Genomic DNA, 14980 nt, shown 5'->3' on the forward strand with positions numbered 1-14980 from the left:
AATGGTGCCCCTACTACAAATGTGGCCACGCTGGCCTTGACCCTCCACATCTGTTCCAGCTACTCTTTTGTACAACTCCAGTTTTTCATGTCCCTTCTTCCTGATATTGGTGTCAGCTGGGATTGCCACATATATTATCTTCACCTTCTTCTGCTCTTTGTCCACCACCACTACATCCTGTTAGTTAGCAAGGAACCAATTGTCAGTCTGGAAGCTGAAGTTCCACAGGATCTTAGCCCTGTTGTTCTCTGTCACCTTCTGTGGTATGGCCCCGGGATTTGGGTACTTCTATGCGATAGTGGTTGCAGATGTTCCCGCATACTATCCCAGCTACTTGAGTGTCCCAATCCAATCAGCTAGAACATTACACCCTTCCATAATGTGCTTGACTGTTTCAGGGCTTCTTTGCATTCCGCTTCTTGTGTCTGATCTACTCTGTTTCTAGTAGATCCTGGCCTCGATGGTTCTTGTGCTTATGGCCTTTTCTTGCTCTACCATGATCAGAGCCTCTATGATGTTGGCAGTCCCACATTTTCCAGTCAGTGGTAGGGTTTCTGAATGTAGGTCAACTTCTCTATGTGACAATGGTACATAACTAAATATTTAGTGGCCTGCAGCCTGTCATAAAATAAGTAACATGTGGCCCACCAGTAATGTTGCCCACAGTATAAAATAAATTTGTATTAAAAATATTACCATTTCACCACATGATGGCAGTAGCCGTTAGGCCACCTTGCCTTTGGCTTTCTGTGAGAATTTTAGCCCATAAATCTGAAACAAATATGCGAAGAGACTCTGGATGTTTTCAAAGAATATAGTATCAACAGATCCCTTATACAAGTGGCTGAAATGAAACATGTGGACCACAAAAAGCTAAGAGGAAACACACTGTGAAAATGTGAAGCAACTGGAAGCTGTTTTAACGGCACAGCAGCACTTTTTACGAGACCCTGCGAATCAAATTAAGATCCTAAAAAAGTGAGTACAAGGTTGCAACGCTGATGGCCAAGCACTGCAAACATTTCAGGGAGGGTGAATTTATGAAAGACCGTTCAGAGAATTGCGACCTGAATAGACGGCCTTCACACATTTTTAGCTTACCAAATCTGGTTCGCTTTCTGAAGTTTGGACACCGCTGTTGTGGGGTATTGTTCCCCCAGGTCTGCTCCTCCTATCTTCTCATCAGGGTTGGCTGCCTGAGACATTCACTCATCAGGTTATTTTTGTGGCCATGTGTTCAATGTTCTCATGGATTTTTGTTGTTAGGTGAACATGTTGACATGGTGAAACATGGGCATTTAGACAGTTGTGGCTTTATTGATCACAGTGTTTGGATGCATTAACACAAACTTCTGCAACCACCAAATGCTGAATATATAAAGGTGGTCCTTTTCCATGTTATGAATTTGGAATCACTAACCTGAGGAATCCAAGTCACAAAAAAATATGCTACAGTACATGAAAGAGTCTCAATATTACTCTAAATATAGCTAATAAATCCACATTTACAGGTTTTGAAAGACTGTTGAAGGGTAAATAAAAAGTAATACAATTTATTTTGCGATAAACACATTAACAAAAGTATTCTGTCTAACTGACCGCTCATCAGAATCTGTTACAAACCCATGTCTTTTTTTTTTTTTGGAGAGGAGGGTAGGGGTTATTTGGTTATTTTTGCATTGCCTTGTATGGGGAGCGCTGGGCAGAAGGGCATAGGACAAGCTTCAAGGCCTAGTCACCATATGGTAATGATATGGAGGATCATGGGAGGGTCTGGAATACAAGACATTTTCCAACGTCAGCTAATGATAAAAACTATATAAATGATGAAAACGAGTGAACTTTTGAAGGATGTTGGATAAGAAGGGAGCTTACTGTGAATGTTGGTTCATTGTGGTCCTTGTTTTCTTCCTGAGTGACTGCCTTTCTTGAATGACAATCATCTTCTACGAACAGAAAAACAGTTCAGAAAGCGAATTCCCGACCCTTTCCCCAGCCACTTCATCCTACTCATCCAACAGGACCCCTAGGCGTTCCCAGGCCAGTGAGAGACGTAATCTCCAGTGTGTCCTGGGTCGTCCCTGGGGCCTCCTACCGGTGTGACATGCCCAGAACACCTTCCGAGGGAGATGTTCTAAGAACTATCTTTATTAGATGCCCAAGCCACTTCAGCTGGCCCCTCTCAGTCCAGAGGAGCAACGGCTACACCAAGTCTCTCGTGAATGACCAAGCTTCCTACCCTATCTAAGAATGAGAGCCCAGCAGACCTTCGGTTTGAATTCATATCAGCCACTTGTTTCCGTAATCTTGTTCTTTGGCGCATGACTCACACACACTCATACTCATTGGTGAGGGTAGGTACGTAGATCGACGGGTAAATCGAGAGCTTTACCTTTTGGCTCAGCTCCTTCTCCACAACAGACCGGTACAGGGGCCGCATGACTCCAGACGCTGCACCGATCAGTCTGTTGCTCTCCCAGTCCATCCTATCCTCGCTCGTGAACAAGACCCAGAGATACTTAAACTATCCTGGCACTTGCCATCCTTTTCTGGCCGAGAACCATGGTCTCTGTCTTGGAGCTACTGATCCTTATGAGAATCGCTTCACACTCTGCTGCAAATTGCTCCAGTGAGACCTGAAGGTCGTGGCTTGAGGAAGCCAACAGCACAACATCATCTGTAAAAAGCAGAGATGCAAAGCTGAGGCTCCAAAACCGAACCCCTTCAACGCCATGGCAGCACCTAGAAATTCTGCTCATCAAAGTTATAAACTAAATCTGTGACAAAGGGCAGATTTGGCGGAGTTCAACCCACACTGGAAACGAATCGGACTTACTGTCCGGCAATGTGGACTGAACAGCCCGGATAAGACTGTTTGGTACCGAATACTCCCGAAGAACCATCCATGGGGCTCTCCAAGGAACACGGTCGAATGCCTTCTTCAAAACACCGAAACGCATGTAGACAGGATGAGCAAACACCCATGCAGCCTCAAAGACCCTTCAGTGGGTATAGAGCTGGTCCACTGTTTTACCGCCCGGACGAAAACCACACTGCTCCACCTGGATCTGAGATTCGACTTTCTGATGCACCTTCCTTTCCAGCACCCCTGAATAAACCTTACTGGGGAGGCTGAGAAGTGTGATTACCCTGTAGTTAGAACAAACTATTCAAAAACTTCAGAATGTAGAAATTACATTAACAATATTTTATCGGCACTCAGTACGCATTAGACAGCTGATACTTTGTAACCTTTCCACAGAGTTTAACTAGCTTCCATTTTCTCAAGCAATCTCCCACCAAATCTAATGTCCACTCTAAACTTTGGATTTGAATTTTTAGAACAGCTGATAAGTGTAATTCAAAAAATCTATTGAGTCTTTTCCATGACATCACTGAGCGCAAACATCTGCCCATTTAAGTCGTGCAAACTTTGCCCTGCCGTTATTGACTGGTGCCATTAAAAACGGTTTCTGATTGGCCGGAGCTGTTAAACCCCGAAATCTAAGAATTCTTGTTGGCCAAACACTTCATCACTCAAATCACAAACGGAAACTATGAAACCTTAAAAAAAAAAAACGCAGTGTTTTGCTATTGCACTGCATTGCATCGCAAAATCAATTCGATTTCGGTTAATTGTGCAGCGCTCGTATGAACTAAAAAAATTCGCATTGGCATAAAAATGTCTTCTCATTTTTTGTTTATTTGTTGAGTTTCTAGAAAATGTCTCATTACACAAACATTTAAAAATCATCCTTAAATCCTAGGAAAGTTGGGTCATCTAATAAGTGGTAAATAAGTTTGCTCATTTTAGGTATATTTTCTTAAACAGGATTTTCTATATAAAAAAATATTGACTTAAGTATATTTTTTCTTTCTTGATAGCTTAAAATACAAAACATATTTGCATTGGAGAAACCTTTTGATTATTTTGCAAGGATTTATTTTTGCAGTGTACTTTCGGTTTGGCCATCCTTCTTGGGGTGATTCAATTTCCACAAATCCAAGGTGATACAGTAACAGATGTGGAAAAACAGACATTCACACGATCGGAATAGAACTTAAACAATGGTACAGTTGCACACCTTTGGCGCTATTACTTACAACACTTAACCCCTTAACGTTTCTGTGAAATTCGCCTAAAACCGAAATGCAAGACGTACCCAAAGTACCGTATTTTCCGCACTATAAGGCGGACCTAAAAGTCTTAATTTTTTTTCAAAAGAAGACCATGCGCCTTATAATACAGTGCGTCTTATTTATGGAGCAACATTAAATCACAAGGTCTCGCAACTTACGCAACAGCCGCCGACTGGATTTTCCCCCGAACGTGGAGTAGTCGGCTGTGTATGCTGGGATTTATATACCGGCGTTTCATTGGCTAACCAATGTGTCAATCATCATTTGAATCGATCGCTATTGGCTGAAGTTATTCGGAGCCTCGGATTGGCTAGAGCGCCAAATAAAAACCTGCAATTGGCCGAAAAAGATGTATCAATCATCCGTTGACTCGATCGCTATTGGCTGAAGTTATTCAGAGCCTCGGATTGGCTAGAGGGCCAAAACAAACCCTGCAATTGGCCGAAAAAGATGTGTCAATCATCCGTTAAATCGATCGCTATTGGCTTCAAGTTATTCGGAGCCTCGGATTGGCTAGATGGCCAAAACAAACCCTGAAATTGGCCGAGTTTAGCAATGGCGTAGCAAGCTTAGCAACTTGCTAAAGTACACCATAAAGAAACATGTTTTATTAGTCTGTAATTGCAAATAATTTACTCTCTTGGATTTACTTCACTCACGGTTGTAAGAAGACCATGATTGCGTATCATTATTGAACGTGAGAACTTAGGTGAGCTATGCGGCTTTATATTTTCCCGGTATCTTGTTTTAGAACGATCTTGATGTTGCTGTGATGAGTTGAGTGAATTAAACTCAATTCCAAGTGTTTATTGTCATATGCACAGTAAAGTTGCGAGCAAAAAAGAAAATAGAAACTAAGAAATGTTTGGCATTTCCTGAATCCCAAGACTTTAACCTTCCGAATGATATTTGAAATGATGCATTTGAGTGACATCGTACGGACACCGCATCCGCACATGTCTACGACACGTATTTGTTTCTTTGCAAGCTTTGGGAATGTTAAGGGGGTAATCAGTTGGACTGAATCATCTGTTTTGTCGACGTTCCCATTGTAGCGCCTTATAATCCGGTGCGCCTTATCTATGGAAGATATAGGACCAAAAACTATTTTTGGGGGGTGCGCCCTATAACCCGGTGCGCCCTATAGTGCGGAAAATACGGTAAATTGAATGCTGTTCTTGAACCGTTTAAGGGAAAATGGACGGTTTTTCTTATTTTAAGAGGTAACACAAAAGCTTTGTCCCAAACTTAAATAATCAATGCAAATGCTAACATTGAGTAATCAGAGTTGGAACACACAGAAATACAAGGTGTTTATTCTCGCCTGACTCTTTTGAAATTGAATGTCTGCATATGAGTGTAGCATAGGCATCTTAGCTGGAAAACAGGTAAAATAGCTTGAAGCCTTACCTGTGCAGGGATTTTTCTAGCTTTAATTTTGAAAATCGTTAGGATTGAAACAAATTATTCTTTACTTCAATCGGTAAACAAATTTGCCTCAAGGTGATGTTTGTGCTCCACCATAAATCGTTTTCTTTGAAGGATGCAAAAATTTCCTACACTGATAAAAAATTCATCCATCCATCCATCGTCTTCCGCTTATCAGAGGTCGGGTCGCGGGGGCAGCAGCGTTAAAAGGGAAGCCCAGACGTCCCTATCCCTAGCCACCTCCACCAGCTCATCCGACGGGACCCCGAGGCGTTCCCATGGCAGCCGAGAGACATAGTCTCTCCAACGTGTCCTGGGTCGCCCCCGGGGCCTCCTGCCGGTGGGACATGCCCGGAACACCTCCCGAGGGAGGCGTCCAGGAGGCATCCTTATTTGATGCCTGAGCCACCTCAACTGGCTCCTCTCAATGCGGAGGAGCAGTGGCTCTACACCAAGTCCCTCCCGGATAACTGAGCTTCTCACCTTATCTCTAAGGGAGAACCCAGCCAAAGTCGATCATCGAACTACGCCCTAGGGTGTCCTGGTGCCAAGTGCACATATGGACACCCTTATGTCTGAACATGGTGTTCATTATGGACAAACCATGACGGGCACAGAAGTCCAATAACGAAACACCAGTCGGGTTCAGGTCAGGGGGGCCGTTCTTCCCAATCACGCCCCTCCAGGTCTCACCGTCATTGCCCACGTGAGCGTTGAAGTCTCCTAGCAGTACGAGGGAGTCCCCAGGGGGCGCGCTCTCAAGCACACCCTCTAAGGACTCCAAGAAGGGTGGGTACTTTGAACTGCTATTTGGTGCATAAGCACAAACAACAGTCAGGACCCGTCCCCCCACCCGAAGGCGGAGGGAGGCTACCCTTTCGTCTAATGGGGTGAACCCCAACGTACAGGCGCCAACTGTGGAGCAACTAATATGCCCACACCGGCTCTGCGCCTCTCACCACGGGCAACTCCAGAGTGGAAGAGAGTCCAACCCCTCTGAGAGGACTGGTACCAGAGCCCAAGCCGCGCGTGGAGGTGAGTCCGACTATATCTAGTCGCAATTTCTCAACCTCACGCACCAACTAGGGCTCCTACCCTGCCAGAGAGGTAACGTTCCATGTCCCAAAAGCCAGTTTCTGTAGCCGGGGATCGTCGCGCCAAGGACCCAGCTCTCTACGCACCCGACCCCTTTGGCCCCTCCTACAGGTGGTGAGCCCATGGGAAGAGGGACCCACGTCGTCCCTCCGGGCTGTGCCCGGCCGGCCCCCGTGGGTAAGGGTCCGGCCACCAGGCGCTCGCCAGCGGACCCCACCTCCAGGCCTGGCTCCAGAAGGGGGCCCCGGTAACCTGCGTCCGGGCGAGGGAAATTGAGGACCAACATTTTGTTTCATCATAAGGGGTCTTCTGATCTGCTTTTTGTCTGGCCACTCACCTAGGACCTGTTTGCCTTGGGTGACCCTACCAGGGGCTTAAAGCCCCCGACAACAAAGCTCCTAGGATCGTTGGGACACACAAACTCCTCCACCACGATAAGGTAGCAGATCAAGGAGTGATAAAATTAAAAAAAAAAATAGTAATAATAATAATAATAAAACATTAAATTACGTTATTACTTTTGAGTTCTGATATGAATTACTAATCCCGCCGAAATTTATTGAATGAACCAGGCCGATTGAAATAGAGAATCAATGATAGGAAAAAAAGGGGGAGGGAAAGGCGCCTGAGAATATGGGGGTTTTCGATTGCTGAAAGTCTGGAAGTTACTAGCACAAAAAGAAAGTTTTCCCGCTATAACGCTAGTCGATTTGGGGGGATTCCCTTGTTGTTGCGGAGAGACTTGGTCTTGTGCAGGCTCGGCCGTCGTGCAAGACGAACCAGCCAGGCAGAAGAAAAGAGGGTGAGCTATCGATCAGTCACTCCTCTTATATGGACCAGGAATGCTTGACCAGATCATGCTTCTTTGTGTGTGGTCTCAGATATGAGAGACCACCAAGATCGGATGACGGTGTTTGAAGTCGCTAAACAGAAAGCCAAAGAAGTGAGAATTTTGAGTAATGTTATGTACTGGATCACCAATCGACATAATTCCGTACAGTGAAACACGTAATTTTATCAATAGATAGCCTTGGATGTTTTAATTACATTAAAAAAAATTATGTTATCAGATTTCATTATGGTACATGGTGAATTATTACGACTGAAAACTCTAAAAATGGGACGCAGTCGTTTCATCCATTCCTAAGTTCTGAGTGACTTGAAACAAAGATTGTGGAAGTCAATTTTGTGATAGGCTTATTTGCTCTACAGTCCCCCCTTTTGGTGAAGGAGGCATCTCCTCAGGTTGCATCCTTCAGTACAACTTGCAACAGTCCAGCACGGAAGGTGCTCTTGGGGTGCCCCTACTACAGGGGTCGGGAACCTATGGCTCGCGAGCCAGATATGGCTCTTTTGATGATAACATATGGCTTGCAAATCTGGCTCGCAGATTTGGGTTTAAAAAAATTATCGTTTGCTTAAATGCATCCATCGATTTTCTATTGATCATGTCTTGTGCAGAGTTGCAGTTGCACGAGCGATTGTCTATTTTAATTGGATGATAATACCCGATGTTGGCCGTTACTGGGGGGCACAGGTACACGCCCCTTTTGCGTCCATTGGCACTTGGCCGTTGGTCATTAGCTCAAAGCTAACTCTTCGACGGAGAAGATGGCGAAACGAAAAAAAGATGATGAATATCGTACATTTCAGGACGAACAGCCCGAAGAATTTGCCTTTGTGAAGAGGTATGCCTAATTTGCTATGACAAAATTGCATCGATGAAACAGTCGAATGTTAAGCGGCACTTCGACACACGCCATGCCCCCTTTGCACGGTCTGCTTTTGCAGAGCAATGTGCGCTGGTTGTCAAGAGGAAAGGTGCTCAGCCGTTTTACGGCTTGCCTCAACGAAATACGGATTTTTCTTGAAACGAAAGGCAACGAGCATCCTGAGGTAGCGAAAACTGAGTGGCTCCTCAAGTTTTATTATCTCGTCGATATTACCGAACATCTAAACCAGCTCAACGTTAAAGTGCAAGGCGTTGGAAATACAGTGTTATTCCTTCAACACGTTGTGTTTGCTTTTGAAAACAAGCTGGAGCTCTTGATCAAGGATTTTGAAACAGGTCGCTTACTACATTTCGAAAAACAGAGTTTACAGAGGCATACACAACAAGTGAGCCCGCTCAAAACATCTCCACCAGCTAGCTGGCTTCACATCCGGTCTCCTCCAGTCGTTCAAAGCGCACTTTGGAGAATTTCGTGAGCACTGTGGTCTTATTAAGTTCACCACCCATCCAAACGAGTGTTCACTGAACACAGCCGACCTGAGTTGCATTCCTGATGTCTCCCTGGTAGATTTTGAAGCAGAAGTGGCTGACCTGAAGGCCTCAGAGATGAGGATGAGCAAGTTCAAATCACTGAATGAAGAATTGGAAAGAATTGCACGACAGAAAGCGGAGTTGGCGAGCAAGCACATGAGGACAGAACTGGACAAACTTCAATCCAAAGACGAGCTGATTCTCAAAGCTTGGAACGCGCTTCCAGTCACATACCACACACTGAGGCGTGTGAGTATTGGTGTATTGACAATGTTTGGATCGACGTATTCATGTGAGCAGTCATTTTCACATCTCAAAAACATCAAGTCCAACCTACGATCACATTTAACGGATGAAGGCGTCAATGCCTGCATGAAGCTTTAACTCACCAAGTACCAACCAGACTACAAAACCATCAGCAAATCCATGCGGCACCAGAAGACGCATTAATGGTGAGTATTATAACATCATTATTTAAAATAATAAATTAAGACGCTTGTTATGCTCACATTTAATTGAATTCAGTCTTAAAATATATTATATGGCTCTCACTGAAACACATTTCCAAAAATTGTGCTTTTATGGCTCTCTGAGTCAAAAAGGTTCCCGACCCCTGCCCTACTAGGTACCGTAGGGAAATGCACTTGGGGTGTCTCTCCTAGGCACCGTTTGCAAAAGTTCGGGGGGGGGGGGGGGGGGGGGGGGTGTGCATCCCTCGGCCCAGCTTGCAGTACTCCACCAGGAATGTCTCGCCGGGAAGTCCTCTAGGTTGCTCCTCTCTGTTACCACTTGCAGGCATTCAATGGGGAAGTCCTTTGAGTTGCTTTGCTCGGTCACAGCTTGTAGGCAGTCATCTGGGCAGGAGCGGTGTACCTTGCTGTGACAAATAACATGCTGCTGGTTCTTGGTTTTGGGTCTTATCTGAATACACTCTGTATATCTGATATTGTTCTTTCCATTATCTGCATCGCTTATCCTCAGTAGGGTCGCGGGGGTGCTGGAGCCCATCCCAGCCATCCTCGGGCAGTGGTGAGGGCCCCTCTCCCTCTGGGAGGTGTGAGAATACTCCAATTGTGGTCTCCTGCGTGTCGTAAGAGGCGACTAAAGTGGAGGGAACGAGGGGACTGGGGATCCTCTCCTCTCTATCGCTACTCCCTAAGAGACAGCAGGGCAAAGGAAGGGGAGCGGGGGACTGAAAGGTCTCACAAACCTTAGATATAGGGTCACTGAATGTGAGAGGATGAGGAAGTACTTGGGTTGTGATGTGGCTGCAGTTGGTGGAATGGAGTGCGAGGTATTGCACAGAGTGAATCAAGGAAGGAAGGTTTTGGGTGCTCTGAGGAGATGAGCAACTACAGTATGAGTATGGATGTAAAGAGAGGACTAAATGAGAGTGTGATTGTGCCGACTGTGTTGTATCGTGCAGAGACTTGCACCCTGAACGCAGATTTGAGAAGGAAATGAAATGTTTTTGAGATGAAGTGTTTGAGGACTATGTTAGGAGTGACAAGATTGGATAGATTGAGAAATGAAATTGTGAGAGAGAGAACTGGAGTAGTAGTGGAACTGAGCAAACGTGTGAATAAGAGAGTACTCGGTTGGTTTGGACACATGGAGAGGATGGATGAGGAGCGAATGTTGAAGAGGATCTACAGAGCAGAAATAAATGGAAGGAGACCAAGAGGAAGGCCGCGATTGACGTGGATGAATGGTGTTATGAGTGCACTGCAGGAAAGAGGTCGAAATATAGTGGAAGCTAGAGCTCTTGTTGGTGATAAGAATGAGTGGAGAGGTGTTGTAAAAGGATAGTGGGATGTTTAGACGTGTTCAAAGGGATGGGCAGGGCACCTGTATGATGCGGCAGACGTAACCCAGTGAGAAAATGTTTTGTTTTTAGCTACTTTCTTTTTTTTGGTTTTTGTGTATGTGTTTGTCTTGCTGTCAGTCACACCCCTCTCGAGGGATGTGACCAGGGTATAGATAGATAGATAAAATAGTTCTTTCCAGAATTTCATTGGCTAACCTATGTGTCCATCATATCTGTTGGCATTATTGTGCGTGTGGAAATAAATATTTTACACAGTTGAATTCACTGGACAGTCCTTGATGTAGCAAGTCCATGTTTGCAGAGAATCATCTCATCTCATGTGCTGACATTATTAGTGAGTTGCGCTACCTCTGTAGTTTTTTGATATATTGTTTAAAAATGTTAGGCCTGTTTCTGTGATGACTATATTTTGAAATGATGATTATATCTTGCATCCCAAGAGTTTAAGCTTTCCAATGATATTTGGCACGACAAATTTTAGTGACTGGTTACACGACTTTGTTTATCAACAACCTGACGGCCCGCAGGTGGAACGTTAAGGGGTTGAATCAACATTACACAGTATTTGGGGTAAGACTATATGCTAACAGATGAGACACTTCACAAACAAATCAATGTCTTACCACATGGGTTTCCTCCCACATCGTCCAGGAGATTAACTGTGGAATGTGCAAAGTCCAATCTGATATGGATATGTAAGAAAATTACGGTTGTTCCATACAGTTATTCCTTACAAAGAAGCAGAGGTGAGGAACCCAGACCTCGAAGGCCGCATGTTCAACATCAGAGGTCCCGTAAGGTGCTGGGTCATTGTGATTTTCTAGTAAAAAGATTTTTTTATTGGTTGACCGAGTCTTTTTTATCTTATTTTATTAATGTACATGGTAATACTATAGTAACAACATAATGACATGCTAAGTTGTTATTTAAAAAATTAAAATAAATAAATTCCAGTTCATGTGCTTCAAGGAAAAAAAATAAAATATATTCAAGTATTGATAAATATTTCAAGCAATTAATTAAGAGTAAAATTAGAATTTTTTCGTGTGCTAGACAAATGTAGTTATTCAACTTTTTATTGATTTATTTCACAAGAAATACAATAAAATAAATTCCAATGTATGTCTTATATAAAGCAAACGAGCAAATAATGTGCAAGTCTTTTTAAGCTAGCTATCTAGCTACCTTTTTAGCATGTAGCAAACTATCGTGCTACCCTTTTAGGTACCTAGCTAACACTACCTTTTTTTTCCTAGCTATCAAGCAAAACTTTGGCCTCCTTTCTTTCTAGCTTTGTATTTAGCTTTCTATCTGGCTATTTAGATGTAGTTTTACTCTTTTAGCCGTCTATCTAGCTTTACTTTAGTTTTTTTTACGTGTTCAACTTTCTAGCTAACTATCTAGATAGCTTTTTAGCAATATAGCAATCCATCTAGTCATGTTTCTATTTTAGAAATTTATTTTGAATGTGTTCTTGACTCTAGCCACCTCCCACTAGGGGGATATGGCTCCGGTATGTATATTTTGAACTGGGTGCTCTTTTGCGCTAATTACTAACAAAAAGTAGCTCGATGCTTGAAATGGGTTGGAGACCCCTGGTCCAGTCTTTTTTTTTTTTTTTACAAATTTAAGTGTAATCTTCAATTTGTCACATGAAAGAGTAACAATCATCCTCAACTTTAAACCACCGCAAAATCAAACTTGTGACAGAACTCAGGATACGAATGATGCCCGAGAAGTGTTCTTCTTTTTGACCTTCTCCTCTTTTCTGAAAACGTTTTGGCGATTTCAAAAAGCTTCTTCCTTGTAGCTAAAAAAGGATGTTCCTTTGGTCAAATGTTCATTCAATAGGAAACATCAAGTATTAAAAGAGAGAACCTTACTTTTGCCCATATGTTTGAGTTTGTCTCGAAAGACCGCATCTTCTGAAACCGCCTCTGATGAAGTTGCAGAGTATGACTCTATGACACCAATACAAAAGCAGCACTTACTGGAATTGTCCAGGTGTACAAGTAAAGGCAGGGGTCTACAACCTGGTACCTGCGGGCGCCCAGGTGCCCTCTGAGGATAGCTGAGGTCCCCGCGAACTGGTTTTAAAATTGCTCCCAGCGCAGGGATCATTTCTGATTTTCTAGTAACTTGTGTGTGTGTTTGACTCAAATTAACCCTGCTTTCTACGAATCTCTCATATTCCCTTTTCTATCTTCAGCTCTTTCTCTTTTACACTCTTTCTCCTTTTCTTTCCCTGTCACTCACTGCCTTTGTCTTTTTTCTAAATTACTCTTTTTTTTCCGCTCCCTCCTATCCGTTTTTGTTTTCTCTATCTTTGTCCCTATTCTTTCTCTAATTCTGTTTTTTTAGCTTCCTTTCTTTCTCACTTTCTAGATTTTTTCTGTCTCTTCTACTTTCAATCAGTAACCTGGTATTATCATAGCAACAACATAGAAAGTAGTACAAGTTATCATATTAGAAATGTATATCAAACTGAGTGCCCCTTCACACTAATAAGTAGAAAAATGTTGGAGACCCCTGATGTAAAGCAATTAACAAGTCACTGTGGTCATATTGTAATGCAGTCATGTTTGATTGATGGAATGATAGCTTATAAAATAACTATATCTACCTGTGCAATTCTCCAAATTTGATAAATGGCTGCACTTGGATATCTTCGATTCATATTTCAAGCGATCTAAAAATAAGAAGTAGACATCAGTTAGGGTCTTTGGTGTTAAGAACAAAAAAAGGGATCAGCTATAGCACATAACACAACATATTGTGGGCTGAATTGCACAGGTGGTTCAGATGTCTCAAAGATTGCAAGTTCAAATTTAAGTTGGAAATGTCTTTCAGGTACATACTTAACAAGTAGTTGCTTTTTATCCACTGAACAAGGACATGGTGCCTTGAGTACTGTGAAATTAGGAAATCTCCATGCACCTGGAAGCACTTTTTTAAAGCACATTTTCAACTTGTGTTAATTATGTGAAACTATAATGAAGATTTCAGTCGTGACCCCGCCTAAATAAAAATGTATATACAGTGGTTTGCGAAACTATTTGGCAACCTTGAACTTAGTGACCTTTTGCCACATTTCAGACTTCAAACAAAGATGTAAAACTGTAATTTATTCTGGAAGCATCAGCAATAAGTGGGACACAATCACCAAGTGGAACACACTTTAATGGATATTTTTAACTTTTTTAACAAATCAATTAAAAAGTGGGTGTGCAAAATTATTCAGCCCCTTTACATTTAGTGCAGCAAACTCTCTCCAGAAGTTCAGTGAGGATATCTGAATGATTCAATGTTAATCTAAATGATTAACGATGATAAAAGAAATCCATCCGTGTGTAATCAAGTCTCTGTATAAATACACCTGTACTGTTACAGTCTCAGAGGTCTGTTTAAAGCGCAGAGAGCATCATAAAAAACGAGGAACACACAAGGCAGGTTCGAGATACTGTTGCGGAGAAGTTTAAAGCTAGATTTGGATACAAAAAGATTTCCCAAGGAGCACTGTGCAAGCAATAATATTGAAACGGAAGGAGTATCCGACCACTGCAAATCTACCAAGATCGGGCTTTTCGACTTTCAGCTCATACAAGGAGAAAACTGATCAGAGATGCAGCCAAGAGGCCCATGATCACTATGGATGAACTGCAGTGGTCTACGGCTGAGGTGAGAGAACCTGTCCACAGGACAACATTGAGTCGTATGCTACACAAATCTGGCCTTTATGGAAGAGCGGCAAGAAGGAATCCATTTCTTAAAGATATTCATAAATAGTGTTGTTTAAAGTTTGCCACAAGCCACCTGGGAGACACACCAAACATGCGAAAGAAGGTGCTCTGGTCAGATGAGACCAAAATTGAACTTTTTAACAACAATGCAAGATGTTATGTGTGGCGTATAAGCAGCACAGCTCATCACCCTCAAGACACCACCCCCACAGTCAAACATGGTGGTGGCAGCATCATGGTTTGGGCCTGCTTTTTTCAGCAGGGACAGGGAAGATGGTTAAAATTGATGGGAAGATGGATGGAGCCAAATACAGGACCATTTTGGAAGACAACCTGATGGAGTCAGCAAAAGACCTGAGACAGGGACGGAGATTTGTCTTCCAACAAGACAATGATCCAAAACATAAAGCAAAAGTTACAATGAAACGGTTCACCAAAAAACATATAAAGGTGTTAGAATGGCCAAGTCAAAGTCCAGACCTCAAT

At 43.0% G+C, this 14980-nt stretch overlaps 1 protein-coding gene across 5 annotated transcripts in view; it reads right to left on the reverse strand.

Moving 5' to 3' along the window:
- Positions 1–1297: 1297 nt before the first annotated feature.
- cuedc1b (CUE domain containing 1b) overlaps positions 1298–14980 on the reverse strand; it is a 44233-nt gene continuing 30550 nt past the window's right edge. For 2 of the 5 annotated variants that reach the window (XR_015851480.1, XR_015851478.1), the window contains 6 exons: positions 13378–13443; positions 12638–12715; positions 12477–12564; positions 11378–11436; positions 1876–2677; positions 1298–1773 (listed from right to left, as the gene is read on the reverse strand). Coding sequence is in view for 2 of the 5 variants with exons in the window: in XM_088345152.1 (XP_088201278.1) it covers positions 1762–1773; positions 1876–1946; positions 11378–11436; positions 12477–12564; positions 12638–12715; positions 13378–13443 (374 nt within the window). In the remaining 3 variants the exon portion in view is untranslated. The remainder of the gene's footprint in view (positions 1774–1875; positions 2678–11377; positions 11437–12476; positions 12565–12637; positions 12716–13377; positions 13444–14980) is intronic. The other 3 variants (XR_015851479.1, XM_088345153.1, XM_088345152.1) reach the window with 3 other exon arrangements.

The sequence above is a fragment of the Urocampus carinirostris genome, chromosome 10, assembly GCF_059441175.1.
Source record: "Urocampus carinirostris isolate Australia breed hairy pipefish chromosome 10, RoL_Ucar_1.0, whole genome shotgun sequence".
NCBI lineage: Eukaryota > Metazoa > Chordata > Actinopteri > Syngnathiformes > Syngnathidae > Urocampus > Urocampus carinirostris.